The sequence below is a fragment of the Drosophila rhopaloa genome, unplaced genomic scaffold (genome assembly GCF_018152115.1).
Source record: "Drosophila rhopaloa isolate 14029-0021.01 unplaced genomic scaffold, ASM1815211v1 contig_190, whole genome shotgun sequence".
Taxonomy (NCBI): domain Eukaryota; kingdom Metazoa; phylum Arthropoda; class Insecta; order Diptera; family Drosophilidae; genus Drosophila; species Drosophila rhopaloa.
Genome location: NW_025335073.1, coordinates 2,850,810 through 2,867,612, shown reverse-complemented (window position 1 = coordinate 2,867,612; position 16,803 = coordinate 2,850,810). Strand labels below are relative to the sequence as shown.

Here is a 16,803-nt window from a genome sequence, read left to right as displayed (position 1 = left end):
TCCTTTGAGATATAGTAATTATCTACTAAATCAGAATTACGCTTTTATTTAGGCAAAATGCAGCGCAGTGAAGGAGACGTTTTAGTCCCTCAATCAGAATTACGCTTTCCGTTTTGTCACAATCGGACAGCAATATCATATAGCAGCTATAGAAACGATGGCAAAATGCAGACCAAAATCGACATAGCTTCATTGTTTTTTGTAATAACTGCTTTCTTTCTTGTTATAAATGACGTGGCCGCCAGCTTTACGATCAGATGACCAGACAACCGATTCAGAACTTTGTTCTGTGCAACATCAGCAAATAGCACATACTGCTTTAAAAATCTTATCATCGCATATAGTATTGAGAAGGTATAAATCACCTGGTAGCTCGGATAGCTTTGATTAAGTCTATTTGACAACTATAAATGACTTTTATAAATGATGAGCTTTGCGCTCAGGTGACCAGATAACAAATCTTGCCTCTTCAATTCTACACCGCATTTACTGCTTTAACAACCTTTATAGCATCACTTATTGAATTGTTTCCCATTTCTCTTTTTACTTACAAAATTTCTTTATATATATAAAAGTTCATTATTCCATGTTTTGGTAATAATTTGAACTTTCGTCTTCTGAGTTAAAAGTTAAAATGCTGCTGCAGATGTGTATGAGAATATACAACAGTTCAGTTTCAATAAAAATTGTTTTTTTTTGTGGCAGTCGACGAAAATGTTTCAAAATGAGTGTTTCCATTCGTTCAGCGCCTTCATAACGCTGATTTCCCCACATATTGGTTTTGACTGTTGCTTGAAACAGACTGTATTCTTCACTAATTTTACCGCTCTTTCTACTTATGAAGTGTTTCTGTTTTCAGAGCTCATGTTTGGGATAAGCAGAAAAGTTTGGGAGATTGATGTCAGCAGTTTTCTTCATTAATCGACGTAGTCATACGTGCAAGTGATAAGTTTTGAATTGGGTCTGGGTCTAAGTCCCGACAGCTGGTTCATGTAGACAGACTCTTTTTTAGACCTCAATAAGGCAAATTGACAACCATATCTGTTACAACTTGTGCCACTTTTCTTATATGTTGTATTTCTCAATAGTGAAGAGGTAAACCACTCGTTTCCTGTACTGAAGTTTGACTAATTTGGGATTCCATGGGATTTTTTAAAATGGATTTTATGAGGTAGGATACAACAATAACTATTTTAAGGGACTTAATCACAAGTGATCCGTTCAAGATGAATGGCACCTTGGTCGTTTTTGTTTTTGTTTTATTTATAATAGAAGTCAAAACATAATTTTTAAAACGTGCTATGTGTGTTCATGACATTTTTAAAGTTAGAGAAACAAAGTAGTATATAATGACTCATCAATTGTATTTTATACTATAAGAAATCTAATAAAATATATTAAAATTGTTTCCACTGAATATTTAACTTATTTTTCAAAGATCAGAAAAATTGTGTAAAATCTGAGATTCAAAGTTTGACGACACACTCTAAAGACTTGGTTAATGATTTATGATTGTAATTTTTTTGTCCCAATTATATTTGGTATATACCTTTATTCCAAATGTTGCCACATACCAGCGGGTGATGAAACAGAAGTTGGTATGGGACATTTACATAGAAGCACAAAATACCATGGAAAAGTAAAAATACCAATCTACAAGTCAGCCCACTGTAAGCTGCGTATACGAAAAGTGGTTAAGTGTAAAAATCATGTATGATAATGCCCTCGGCGTCCTTCTTACTTCCATGGTGAATAAAGACAGAGGAGAGCTTATATCACAAAGCTTTAGTTCATTTTATTAGTCCGTTCAATCCCAGAGTACAGTTCAGAAGCTTGGGAACTCAATTTTTTCAATGCTTTGTTGAACACGCCACATAAGAATGGACCTTGTTTTCGTGTATTGTCAAATTTATTCACAAGATCCCAAAAAAACGAGTAGCGGATGCTCCATTTTTGAGCAAATAAGGTGTGGTCATAAGTTAATCAGGTTAAAGGAGGAAGTGTTTGTCACGGCAGAGAATCCATACGTCTGCCGGGTGTCGTCTACGCGGACGCCGTCGATCCAGTGGTGTCGAAGTAAATCTACAACAATACATGAGATCCGCGGATGAATGGGAGTGGTGATCATTCTTCTATACTATTTAACTTTAAAGCCGACCACTATCAATGAGCAACCCTCATGTGCTGTAACAAAATGCTTTAATCATAGTTCGGCGGGGTGTCGTCTGCGGAGACTGTCTTGTTAGACAGTTTTTATGTGTAAGCAAACGTTTCCGGTACCGATTTGTCAATCGTATCCTGGAACATAACTTGATTTTCCACATATTGGTGCCACTTTACCCCCAGCATCCTCCTGATAGCCTTTGTGCATTAGTTTGCACTCTTTTTAGTGACGAATCAGGTCTGACCCCAGCAAGGGAATCTCTAGTTTAATGTCGTAGGGACAATGACCTTAAAGAGACGCACCTTGCCCTAAAGGGAAAGGCCGCTATCTGTACAAAGGAGCCAGGCCATTTTCATCCCTGACCCATAGATTCGATCAATTTGTCCCTTTCAATAAAGGCGACGCTCAAAAGTAACTCAGAGCTACTTAGCCTTTTCTTCGTGCTTGTAGAGGCTACGCGAACGGCCACAGCGGAGAGCAAATGTGGCATTTGGTGCGCATTCCAATCCCCTCCAATAGGGAAGTTGCTACATACAGAGCCAAAAAGGCGCAGATATTTCTCAGCCAACCAAGAAAGGTGGTGACCAGGGGGTCAAAAGACAGGAAAAAAAAATTCTGTCAAACCCTGTGACCAAACTTATGGCAACTGCTTGCAAGTGTGGCACCGATATTGTGACGCTTAGGTGATAATCTGAAGAGGATTTGACGATGACAGCACCACTACCACGATGTCGATCATCAGGGGGTTGGCAGAGTGTCCAGCATATCCATAAATATAAAAAAAGGAATGGCTGTCAATTTTGCGTTCCCTTGCTGCTCAATCTCGAGAGATTTGCCAACTAAGTTGTTGGCGTTCACAATAACGATATTTATACCATAATTAGTCAGTTAATCGCCATGCGTTGACCCTAATGAAGTGGCGTTCTTAGACATTACGCTCTGTAACATTTGTAGTGTTGTCGTCATCATTTAATCAAAACGTAACGACAACTTATCAATTTGCAGCCGCTTGGGCTATCGCAGCATCCTTGCCTTGGTGCTTCCTTAATCCGTTAATAAATTATAGAAGCCTGTCCTGAGCAGGTTGTTCAATCAAAGAGGTCTTTTCACTTTGATGTGAACTTAAGACGTGAAGTGAACAAAGCATTTTGAGTAAGCTTTTGATTAGGTCTACGCTTTAAAGAGCCATTGGGCTTGCGTTTTTTAATAGCATCTAAATAGGCATGACATCGGCGGGAGGACGCACTATGGTTAGAACCACAGTTAATGATCCTCTTTTATGGCCAAGCACCTCCCCTTGTGCTTTGCCTCATGGTCACCACAAGTTTCCGCATAAGTTTCTAATATTCCAAATAGTCTAACCTTTTTTGAGAAGTGTAGTATGTACACATATAACCAATAACCACTGTACCAAGAGTACTTAAGGCATATGCACTGTAACCGAACACAAGGCATGGTTCGACCTGACCGAAACACGATCATCCGAGCTCTGCCTTGAAGACCATAAGTACATAAGTCAGCGGATCCCCATGCCTTGACTGCACATACACATTCAGTACATACAACCTCTCTCGGCTAGCCCCTGTCAGCAGCGAGGAGCATATTTATATTTAAGAAATACATAAATGCGGCCTCTCCTCTGTCGGCGTTCCCGGCAGCGCAGTTGCGCGGCCTTAGCTTTAAGTACATTGTTATATATATGCCAATTAAATTGAATAAAGATATGTCTACAAGTGACGTCATACTTCTTTTAAACTTTTTTTTAATAATACCCTTAAATATAATTAAATACATATGAATTGAATAAAATACCTTTTATATGGCGACAGTGACAGGACATAATTGAAATAACAAAAATCATATTGTAAATTGGTAAAATGGCCACAGCATTCATCCGGCCAACATCGAAAAAATCGATTGTATGTAAACTAATATAATTTTTTTACTTCCATTTTTTTTTACATTCAGTAGAATCTGGTTATAACGACTTCGCTTATAGTGTCCGTCCGGTTATTGCGACAAAAAATCGATGGCTTGGTTGGTCTCCATACAAACTGTAACGAACTGATTTTTATGGTCTGCCCGACCGCCCGATTGTCTAATGAGAACGCACAGAATGTTAGGATGTTTATACTAGGATCTTTATTCGCCGACTTGTCCCTCGGCCTGGGATTGATGGTGACAGATAGTGACAGATTGTGACAGATGGTGACAGATGGTGACAGATGGTGACAGATGGTGACAGATGGTGACAGATGGTTGTCTCAACGCCTTCCCTGGTGGCTTCTCCACCGTCGCTCTCCGCTGCCTCGTTGCTCGCTGCTCCGGAACGCCTCCGTTGTCTTTGGCCTCGGGGCTATGAGGGTCTAGGGAGGCGTTACCGTTCCCAGACTGGGGTGCTCTCAAAGTACGCCTTTCGCAGCCACAGCCTCCTGTCCCTGGATCTGTCCCGGCCGGTCACCCGAGACGCCTACACAGTTTCCACCTCACGGTTCAGGCATACGCCGGAAGGCCGCCAATGCAGTCCTTGTGGCAGGACGCTGGGTTCAAGACGAACGCTTCCGCCCTCGCCTCTTAGCCGTGGAGTGGATAAGTCGGAGTATGGCTTGGTTGCTGCTGGGCCTGCTATGACTTCTCGTCGTTTCTTGTGTCCTCGATGTCCGTGCTCTGCTCACGGCGCGATGTCCTGGCTCCGTTGTCTGCGTGCTCGTGTGAGACTAATGCAGCGGGTATTTGGCTCTCGGGATTCGGTCAGCTGACTGTCTAGGACTCTGGCGATGAACTACTGTGCTCCCGACGCATACGCCTCTCGAGGCACACATCGTTCGGACACGGTCCTTCTTGGCTAGTCGCACCAAGGCCTGCACAATTCTCGCCTGCCGGTTCAGGCGTAAGCCGGAATTCGACAAGGCAATTGTTTTCGCACGGCAGCTGGTTCTGGACAACTTTCTTTCCGAGCCCATGGTTCTTTGTCGAAGGACTCTTTTTATTCACTTCTGTCGGACTCGTCGAGCAATACGCCAAGCTCAAATCGCGACAAGAATTAGAACAAAGCGCATGGAGCGATCTTGCTCCTTGTTGACTCGCGGCTCTGCTTCCTACTGATGTTAACTTGGCTTGTGTTATTTACTGGTTTGCTGCTTGTCTACTGATCTCGTTGGATTGACTCCTTGTGATCGACTGATCCCGCTTCCTGCGCTCGGCCTGCTTATATAGGCCGGCGTATCCCGTTTATTCTCGGCTGTCTTCTTGTAAATCCTTGTAGCCTTCGAGTCTTCCTGCTCCTCAAAATGGTTCCCTCGACGCTCATAGCTCGTACCTGAGTTCCACAGCGCCGATCCTCCATTTCTTTTCCCGCCCAAGATGTTTCCCCATAGACGTCTCTTGATCTTCTTCCTGCTTGAATGTCCCGCCCAAGATGTTTCCCCCTTATACTTCGCGTTCTAAGCATCACCTCTCCTCCAAAGTTTGGTCACACTATCGCTTTCCAGATCGGTTTTCCAGCCGATCTCGATGATTAGAATTAGCGCAGCGTTGCCATCCTGTGGTGGCGATATTTTTTTGTGTGGCCCTTCCTGTGCCGACATCTCCAGTGCTCTGTGCCCATCGATCGACACTATCGTCCAGTGCCAATCGACCGCTTATTAATCGTAGCGCCCCATCCCTTTAGATGTGCGACATGACAAGCAATTTTCGACGGTAAGTTTTTTTCTTTCTTTCTCCACTTTCACCCTTCTCACTTTTTACTCTCTTTTAGCCTTTCGTGAACGGGAAGACCGATGCCGTTGTGTTTTCTATGTTTATATGTTTTTTTTTTATTTTCTTATTTATTTATTTGTTTTTTTTTAATCACTCGCATTGCATCGGAACCTACGGTGCAGCTCTGCTGTGCTGTCTCTCCCCATTCTTCGGCAGCCAGTAGATTCAGCCTGATCTAATCCGTATAGAGTCTACCAACGCTAGGGGTTTGGCGTTGCTGGTCGTGTTTTATAAACCTATTCCACGCGGCGTATAAGCGGATGACTCGGGCGTATGCCCGACGCTGAATCCGACTGCCTCGTTGGGGTTTTTATGGACCCTTTCTTTTCCTTAGGTACCCTATTTACGCGGCGTATATGCGGATGACTTGGGTGTATGCCTGACGCTGAATCTGTCTGCCTCGTAGTCGGGGTCCTTAGCATCCTTTTTCATTCATATTCTGTGTCTTATCCTTGTGATTTTCCCCTCTGCGTGGCGTATGGATGACTCTTGCTTCGGCCTGACGCCTAATCCTGTTGCCTCGCAGTCTGGATCAATGTGAAATCCTTGTCCTAGTCCACCGATGTGTCCTCCGTCTGCTCTTTTGCCGTTTCTGATTGTTGCTGCTTAAGCTTGCCAACGTGAACCGTCCGCTCTTTCTTTGAATTTGTGTGCCGTATTTTGCAGATCACTGGAGAGACGAAATCCATAACCTGGCAAGGACCATCGTACCTCGGGGCTAGTTTTGCAGCAAATCCCTCGGCTGCTTTGGATAGGTGGTGTTCTTTGGCCCACACTATGCCGCCCACCTCTGGTGTCCACTGCCTTCTCCTCAGATTGTAGTGTCTGGCTTGGTCCTGGGATGCTTTTTCCATATTCCGATTTTAACTTGTTAGCGTTTTCTTCCGGGGTCTCTGTAATTCTTCCTGAGCCTAACGTTTCCCAGTCGTATAATGCATTTGGTAAACGGGGTTCTCGGCCTTGTGTGAGAAACGCTGGGGAGTATCCAGTTAATTCAGATATGCTTGAGTTCACTGCTAGCATAATGTCTGACCAGTTCTCGTCCCAAGTTATTTGATCTTTTCCTGCGAATTGTGCTATCATCGTCTTTACCGTACGGTTAGCCCGTTCTGTTGGGTTTTCCTGCGGTGTGTAGGGCGCCGTGAATTGCTGCTTTATTCCCATTTCGCTATGAAATCTTTTGAAAGATCGACTGGTGAACTGTACTCCGTTGTCGGTTATCACTATCTTCGGAGCCCCGAACCTTGATATTATGCGTTCTCTGAACGCCCTCCGTAGGGTCTCCGCTGTTGCTGTTCGTAGTGGCACAATTTCCGTCCATTTGGACAACCGATCGATTAACACAAATATCGGCAATGGCCCGACGAAATCCGCACATACTGTTGCACATGGTTTCTCTGGTACCTGAGGGAGCATTTTCACTGCAGCCTACAGCTGAATGGACTTGTATTTGTACTTGCGTACATGCCTTTGCGTAGAAGATCATTAAATGGTTTAGTATACGCGCAAAATCTTGCACAAATCGTCGGTACCATGAAGCTACGCCTAGGTACTGTCGTAGTTCGCATACCGTCGACGGTGGCTCTAGTTCGGCTATGGCCGCTACCTACTCGGGATCTGTGCCTATCCCTTCGCTAGTAACGCGGTGTCCTAGGTAAAGCAGCTCTTGCTTGAAGAATTTGCATTTATCGTTTATTCTTAAGCTGGCTTCCTTGAGGCGCCTAAACACTTCCTTCAGGTTCTCCACGTGTTCTTTCAGCATGCGTCCGATCACAGTAATGTCATCTTGGTATGCAAACGCGTATGGTGACATCTCCGGGCCTATTACGTGATCCAGAGCCCTTTAGAACGTGGCCGATTCTGAGTGTAGTCCGAAAGGCATTACTTTCCATTGGAACAAACCTTTGCCGGGTACTGTAAACGCCGTATATTGCCTACTGTTTACCTCCAAAGGGATTTGCCAATATCCGTCTTTCAAGTCTAGACTGCTTATGTATTTTGCCTCTCTGAGTTGGTCCAGGATATAATTGATCCGCAGCATCGGGTAGGCATCTTTTATGACTTCGCGTTTATTTGTTTGAAATCAACGCATAGTCTCCACTTCTTCTTTTTCATTATTACGATGGGCGAGCTGTATGGACAGCTCGTCCACTTTTGCGTTGACCTCTCCTTGGACTCTTGGGTTCTTAGGATAATACCTCTGTTTGATTGGCTTTTCGTCTTTCACGGTGATTTGGTGCTCGGCCACTGTAGATGTTCCTGACATGGTGCTAAAATCTGCTGGCTGTTTCTCAATGTCCTCTGCATCACTAAAATGTGTATCTACAGCCACCGACAGCCTATCTTCCAGACATCCATTGTTGTTTTCTTGCAGGTATTCCCAATTCATGCCCGGCACATTTTATTTCCGCCCGACTCCCGTGAGGAAATTCCATCCCAGCACTAGTTCATCCACTACTCCTGGAAGTATTAGAAGATTCATCTCCAATTGTTTGTTTCCAAATTCCACCGTGATCTCAAGCTGTGAGCTTACTCTGCTGCATCTGCCGTCTGCCAACCTAACTTGTCGTCTTGTCCTTGTGATCCTTCCCTTGTCAGCCAGTGTATCCGCAAGCTCCTCGTTAATGAAGCTTGACGTGGCTCCAGTGTCAATTGTGGCCTTGTATGCGACACCTCCAATTTCAACGGACGCGGACAACTGCTGCTCTTCCTCGATCAGTTTGCCAGTTAGTTTGGAGAGGAGGCACTTTGCGACCCCTGTGCGCCTCTCTGCGACTGGGATCGCTGCCCATTTCCCGCTCTGAGGCAGCATTCCACGCTCCTGACGCCAACTTTGCCTCACACCCAGCAGAATAGTAATCTTTGATTTCTGCATCCTCGTGCCCAGTGTTTGTCTCCTCCACAACGCCGACATGCCTCCTATGGGTTCATTATATGGGTCTGTGCATTGGTGGCTCTTGGCATTGGGTTGCGTGTGATCTGAGTGGTGTTTGGTAGCCTCCATAATGTGTTCATTGGCTGCCTTTGTTGTGTTACATTGGCCGGTGTCCACTGGTCATAGGACGGTGTTTGGTTTATCGTGCTGTCTTCACATCTCCTGAATGTAGTTTCTGGTGGTGCCGCCGTTTTGTTTCGTAAAAACTTGTGTTCGTGAACGAACTCTTCTCGCTCTCCGTCAGCCAGGATCATTAATGTGTCCAGATTATCATCCTTGTACGTTCTTAATGAAATTCTCAGGTCCGTTGTGCAGTTGTCCTTTATTATTTCTAGGGTTTTTTTGGCGAGTACCCGAGTGGAGAAAATCCTCTCATCAAAATAATAATGAACGACCCCATCTTGAGGTGGGTAATTAACACAAGGAGCTCTAAATTGAATAAAACAACACTGTTTTTATTTCCGGTTAGAACTGCAAATTTAGACGTACACACTATAAATTGTGTAATCCAATTAAAATAAGCAGTACAAAGGTAAACTTTGTCCTATAGAAAAAAATTCTACATTCATAATTTCTCAGAATATTACATTATATTGATAAGTAGAGATTACCTAGAAGCATGTATTGCCATCATTGATTACATACCACAAATTGTCACCTTAAGTGGTTATACGTTTAAAATGAGGTATGATCTGGAAATAGCGGTTTTAATATATCGATTGAGAGTGAAATAAACGAAAGCAATATGTTCAGACTAGAACATCTGAATGTAGAAGAGACCCAAAAACTAAAAAAATCAAAAACAATGAAATCAAATACAATCGTGACCCTCATACAAGCTTATTATTATCACAAACTTTATGTTAATAATTTAGACGAAAGGGTTGAGTTGACAGCAATCAAGACTGAAATTGTGTACTTACCCGTGAAAATTTCGGAACTAATAATATCAGGCCCTCACCTGGTTTCTGTACAGACAACAATGTTATATGGAAACGGTAGATAGTTTATCGTAGTAGGTAGTACATATAAGTTAGCTTACTAAGTAAGCCTATTGTATTCTGATAGGAAAGAAGAAAGGAGGAGGCTTATTTTTTGGGGCAGAAGAGGATGTGAAGGGCGCTGGGGATGGTTGTTTAATGGTATTTTCCATTTCCCCTGTTTTAAAGCTAGCGATGTGAAACTTTCACAGTCGTCCTAAAACATGTATACTTCAAGTTTGAAAATCGCCCCGTTTGGACGTCTATATCCTATAGCTCCCATATGAACAATCAGATATACCTTGCAAGAATTGATGATATTTCGCACAGTGTAAAAGCTATTGATATGAATCTTTCCAAATCGTATTTTTTATGCATACCTTGATCAAGGTAAAAGCGAGTGCTGATCGGACGTCTATATCCTATAGCTCCCATAGGAACAATAGGGTGAAATCGGTTAAAATTTTATGATTTTCAGGATATTTCGCACAGTATATAAGCTATTGACATAAATCTTTCCAAATCGTATTTTTTATGCATTCCTTGATCAAGGTAAAAGGAACAATATAGTGAAATCGGTCCAAATTTGATGTTTCTCAGAATATTTCGCGGAGTGTATAAGCTATTGACCTAAATTTTTCCAAGTCTTATTTATTAAAGGGGCGAAAATATCCCTTTTTCTGTTTTTATATGACGTTTTTGCAGTATAAAAGCTATTGACATGAACCTATGCAAATCTAATTTATTTATGTATACCCCATTTTTTCGCTACTTTTTTAATTTTAGCAATTTCGGCGAAGTCTGCAAGGGTATTAAGACTTCGGCTTACCGAAGTTAGCTTCCGTCCTCGTTTCTCTTACCTTCATACTCTTTGACAAATATGCCCTCAGGACAAAAACTGGCGGGACACACAGATGATACTTTTCTTTTCTTATACTCTGCTTTCCAGCCGAGATAGCTTTCATGCAATTTTTCAATGAACAGAAACCCATTATTACTCGGGCCACTGTGCAAGTATAGCGGACTAAGAATAGAAAGCGCTCAAGAACTTTTTGATGCGAGCTAAAGGTGCTGCAGCACCGAAATAATGTTTAAATCGTTTTCTTTTCTTAACACAGTTAAACACGATGCACTCGCAAAGCGAACGGAAAGTTGTTAAAGGCACTTAAAGGTGTAAAAACGTTTAACAAATTTTAAGGTAACCCCGGTGGTTTCAACAAGTAAATAAAAATTCGGAGAGCAAAACAAAAACACGACCTTTCACTGTGTGGAGCGAAAGATTATTATAGTTGAGTGCCATGATTTAAGATACTCGATACTAAGCTAGCAAACTTCAAAATCACATCTGCCGAACTTCAGTACAATCACCACAAGCTGAGATTGAGCAGCACCATTGACCCGCTACGAATTATATTTTTATTTATTATTATACCGTTTCAGAGGGTATTATAATTTTGGTCAAAGTGTGCAACGCGGTGAAGGAGACATCTCCGACCCTTTAAAGTATATATATTCTTGATCACGATCGCGTCCTGAGTTGATATATGCATGTCCGTCTGTCTGTCCGTCTGTGTGTCCGTCTGTCTGTTTCTACGCGAACTTGACTCTCAGTTTTAAAGATATCGAATTGAATCTTTGCACACATCCTTTCCATTGCACGCAGTATATCAGTCAGAACGGCCGGGATCGGCCGACTATATCCTATAGCCGCCATATAACTGATTATTCGGAAATGCCATAACTTTGGTGTTTGTAAAGTTAGGACGTTTGGAATTTCTATAGGTTTTATTTTTGGCCAATCAATCGAACCTACCAAATTTCATAAGGATCGGCCGTCCTTATGCTATAGCTGCCATATAACTGAACGATTGGAAATGCCATAACTATTGTGTTTTTAAAGTTAGGAAGTTGGGATTTTTTATGAGTATTAAGAATGCATCATATGAATAATTTTGGAGAATATAATTTACAGAATATTCTGCAGGGGTATATCAACTTCGGCTCCACCCGAAGTGTGCTTTCCTTTCTTGTTTTTTTTAATCTTGCTTTTATTTATTGATTCTTCTCCTTACGAAACTAACAATAACATAAGTGTATCAAATCTTAACATATTAACTTAACTAACAGTCGTATTGACTGGTACAGAGTTAGGCGGCCCTGAACACTATTGGTAGGTTGCGTCTCAGGCTCTTCTGGAAACCCGAGTCAACCCCTGAGAGAGAGAATTGGGGTGTAAGACACATTTTGTTTCTCAATTTCGTTTTTTATTGCCAAGGTGCCCCAGAGATAGTTCTCAAGATTTTTTATTGAGTGCGATGTATGTCTATGTCTATGTTCCTGCTGCTCGCGCTCCCCCACAGCCGGGAGGTATATGCTTTAAATGGTTTAAAAGTTCAATTGTAGAGCAGGATCTTGTAGTCCAGGGATAGAGGTGATCGAGCGATTATAATCCAGGTTAATCGCCTGTCGAGGTGGACGCCGAGGTACCTTTCTTTGATGGCCTGGGGTATCTGCGCACCGTTTAAGGGAAGCGGAGGACATATTTGTCTATTAAGAGTAAACGTTACGTGTTTACACCTTAGCTTGTTTAGTTTAATACTCCAGTCAGATAGCCACCTTTCCACTGCAGAAAGATGATCAGCGAGTTGGCTTCTTGCTCGGATTAGGCATCTTGAACGACTCAGGATCGCAGCATCGTCGGCAAATGTTTACATTAGGATATCCGAAGTAAATAAGACAAATAAGATAGGCCCAAGTGCGCTTTCTCGAGGAACGCCAGCTTTAATCATGTATTTATCTGATGTTGCTGTTCTGCATCTTACTGAAAGTACTCTATTATGAACACGACTCGAGGAGCTTGTGAGTGTAGATCGGCATATTAAAAAGCTGCATTTATTAAGAAACCTCTAACATACGTGTTTTTTCATTCTCTGCCACAGGTTATGAATCGGTTCATAAACCCACCCGGTAATACAAATACTTTACTTGTAGTCAGACATAGTTCATTGACTCGTTCAAGCAGGTCAAACTAAGTCTTCTTAATGGATAATAGAGGATTTATATTAGATTTGAATCTTTCAAAGAAATTTCCTTTTGCTTTTTATACCCGTTACTCGTAGAGTGAAAGGGTATATTGTATTCGTGCAAAAGTATGTAACAGGACACTAGCCGAGTCGATCTAGCCATGTCCGTCTGTCCGTCTGTCTATAAAAGCTAGAAGATTGGCATTTTGCATGTAGATTTTAGATGTTCCTACGCAGCGTAAGTTTGTTTCAAAATGGTGCCACGCCCTTTTTGACGCCCACAAGCCACAAGCTGTGGCCACAGTTTTGATGCTATTATGAAAATTTTAATTGATATGTATTTGTTTCGTCAGTACCTATTGAATTGCCTAATAAAAGTTTTCCACGCCCACTCTAACGCCCAAAAACCTATTAAACGCTTAAGCCTGGCTAGCGCCTACATTTCCGCCTTTCATGGCGCCATCTAACGGATGAATTTGGAACAACTGGCCAAGGTGCTCAACAGAGTCAACGTTAAAACTCTATAAGGATTTCTATTAAAGGAAATTGCGATGGTTTTCATTTGTCAATACCGAACTATATCCCAAGAGCTATGCAAATCAAATCAAGTTAGCCAAATTGGAGGTCTGAGTCAAGCAATGTATGTATGTAAGCATATACATATGTATGTATTTACATTGTACGCAGTTGCAATTTCCGGGCAAAGATAACTCCTTTCAAAGAAAGCTATTCGCTATACCCGTTACTCGTGTTGTGCAAACATTTAGACTTTAATATACATAATACTATTTAAGAATGTATGTGTTTAGCCAATATAAGTATGTATGTTTAATATATCTAGTCAATTTATTGCACTCAAAAACATAAACATAAACACAGCTGCTGGTGCAGGACAAAAGCTGCGCGCTAAAGCAGCGCTGGTGCAGATGCTCGTGCTGTAAAGCTGCCAGCACTAAGAGATCGCCGAATTCAAATTGATAATTTGAACTTTTTGTCCTTTTTTCCTGTGGTCACTATAATTCACATTATTTAAAAAAAAAAAAACAAAAAAAACACAAGAAGGCATATTTATATTAAGTTGTTTAGCTGAGTAACGGGTATCTAATAGTCGAGGCACTCGACTATAGCGTTCTCTCTTGTTTTTGATCTTATTTTAGTCGTCCTGTTTTTACAAAATGTAAACCATAGTTCTGAAATTGTGTATCTAGATGTATATCCGTATATGTTTAAAATAACGAAGTTATAGTCTTCATTTATTTGTTAGATATATATATATATATATATATATATATATATATATAGCTCCAATAGGACCCTATATGCTACAGTCGTCCTCTCCTACTTAGTATATAAGCCATATATAAGCCAAAAAGAAGATTTTTTGGAAACTTTCATCCAAATAGCTATAAAACTGAGAAACTAGTTGGACAGACATGCGGAGGGACATGGCTAAGTGTTAAAAAACTAGCTCTTATAACTGATCAGGAATATATGTACTTTATTGGGTCGAAAACGCTTTCGTCTTCCTGTTACTTACTATTCAAGGAATACACAATACTCTTTTACTCTACGAGTAACGTGTACTCTCTAAAGTACTCTCCTAACAACTGGCACCATTTCCGATTCTATTCTATTTTATTAACTTGGAACCGCAAGAGAGAGAATGTTGCTTGGGGACCCTGAGGTCTGGCGCAAGAGAGAGAGAATGTTGCTTGGGGACCCTGAAGTCAGCCACAAGATAGAGAGAGAGTTGCTTGGGGACCGAGAGAGAGAGAGCATTCGGCCGGTGAACCGTGCCGTAAGGAGGTGCGATCCTGAAATCAGACGTCTCCTAGTGATACCTTCGGACCGGCAAGCCGAGAAGGTTAGGGGGAGTAGGAAGTACTACGGGAGCTAACTACAATGTATAAGCGGACTTGGATCGAATGATTTAGTCCACCAAAAGTGACTTTGCTGCTCACCATCACTGGGGAGTTGCCTCTGTACCCGAAGACGGTCTGCTGCTCAGTGAAGTTCTATGCCCGTGATCCGCCTTATAGGGGGCTCAGCGAGATCTAGTGTGCCCGCCGCCTGTGTGGGATTTGCCGGTATAAGTGTGGCCACCTCTATCGCTCTAGTGTGCCCCTACGCGCGCGATCGTTCTTAGTTTGAATTTGAATTTAACGCTCTTTTCATTTAACTTTTTTAGTCTTTTTATTTACATATTGTTTTTTGCGCGCCCAGCGTCAGGATCAGGATCCCCTCCTGAGTCTGTCTGTTTTAAAGATATCAAATTGAAACTTTGCTCACATTCTTCTTTCCCTTGCACGCAGTATATAAGTCGCAACGGCCCGGATCGGACGACTATATCCTATAGCTGCCATATAACTGAACGATCGGAAATGTCATAACTTTGGTGGTTTTAAAGTTAGGAAGTTGGGATTTTCTATGGGTTTTATTTTTTGCCAATCAGAGGGTATTGCAGAGGGTATTATAATTTTGGTCAAAAGTGTGCAACGCAGTGAAGGAGACATCTCCGACCCTATAAAGTATACATATTCTTGATCAGGATCGCCTCCTGAGTTGATTTAAGCATGTCCGACTGGCCGTCTGTCCCGCCGACCGTCCGTCCGTCTGTCCGTCTGTCTGTTTCTACGCAAACTAGTCTCTCAGTTTTAAAGCTATCGAATTGAAACTTTGCACACACCCTTCTTTCCTTTGCACGCAGTATATAAGTCGGAACGGCCGAGATCGGCCGACTATATCCTATAGCTGCCATATAACTGAACGAGTGGAAATGCCATAACTTTGGTGTTTTTAAAGTTAGGAAGTTGGGATTTTTTATAAGTGTTAAGAATGCATCATATAATTAAATTTGGAGAATATAATTTACAGAATATTCTGCAAGGGTATATCAACTTCGGCTCCGCCCGAAGTTAGCTTTCCTTTCTTGTTATTTATCGAATCTTCTCTCTTCGAGACTAACGACAAGTATTCAAATCTTAGCCTAATACATAAATTTAATTAGTTAAAATTAAGTTTTTTTGGAGAACGGGCCTAGCTATTGTTGCTGGGTGGGGAGATCTCTTCGCCTGTGTCTTGAATGGCAAGTGTTCCAGGTTAAAGACTGCGCAAGCCTATTTGGATGAGCCTGTAGCTTGATCATATACTTTTCTTTTACATTGTCGATTTCGTCTTTAACAGATCCCACATTTAAATCTCTGTGACACATGTACCTGTTACTATAGACGATCCTGAACCAGTCACCCCAAATCAGTTTCGACTAGGAACCGTAAACTCTACACAAATTCCTGGAGAAATTGATAACTACTGCCATCGAAAACAATACCGTATTGCTCAGCAGCTAAAGGATGTATTTTGGAGACGTTGGATAAGAGAGTACCTTCCTACTTTAAGGAAGCGCACCAAATGGTTTGCACATACCAAGCCAATTTAAATCGGGGATCTAGTCTTGATCTGTGACGAAAATCAATCCAGAGGAGGCTGGAAGAAGGGCCTTGTTGCCCAAACGTTTAATGATAAAGATGGTCAAATCCGAATTGCGAAAGTGCAGACATCAACTGGTGCACTTAAATGCCCCATCTCTAAGCTAGCGGTTCTTGACGTTTTAGGTAAAACGACTTAAGCGTTTTACGGTGAGGGGAATATTGCTGGTGAAAATACAATTTTGAATTTAATCGTCTTAATTTGAATGTGTTACACTTGAGTTACCCCGTATTCCAATTTCAGCTCATCTTATAAATACGTTGTCTAATTGTTGATGTGAGCAGAAATATAATTTAATAAGCGCAGTCTGTTGAGAATAATTTTTATAATAAATAAATATAGTCGCCGATCGCAAACAGAAGTGTTTTATTTAAGTATTCAAAGTTTTGTGGCTGACACGTAACAGCCTATCTATGCTTAATTATCTTGACTTCCTTCAAGGCGAATTGGTCAACT

At 41.8% G+C, this 16,803-nt stretch overlaps 1 protein-coding gene across 1 annotated transcript in view; it reads left to right on the top strand.

Moving 5' to 3' along the window:
* LOC108041495 (unconventional myosin-VIIa) overlaps positions 1-16,106 on the top strand; it is a 1,185,777-nt gene extending 1,169,671 nt beyond the window's left edge. Inside the window, exon 14 of the mRNA XM_044459306.1 lies at positions 16,045-16,106. Coding sequence (XP_044315241.1) covers positions 16,045-16,098 — 54 coding nt within the window. The 3' untranslated portion in view covers positions 16,099-16,106. The remainder of the gene's footprint in view (positions 1-16,044) is intronic.
* Positions 16,107-16,803: the final 697 nt, after the last annotated feature.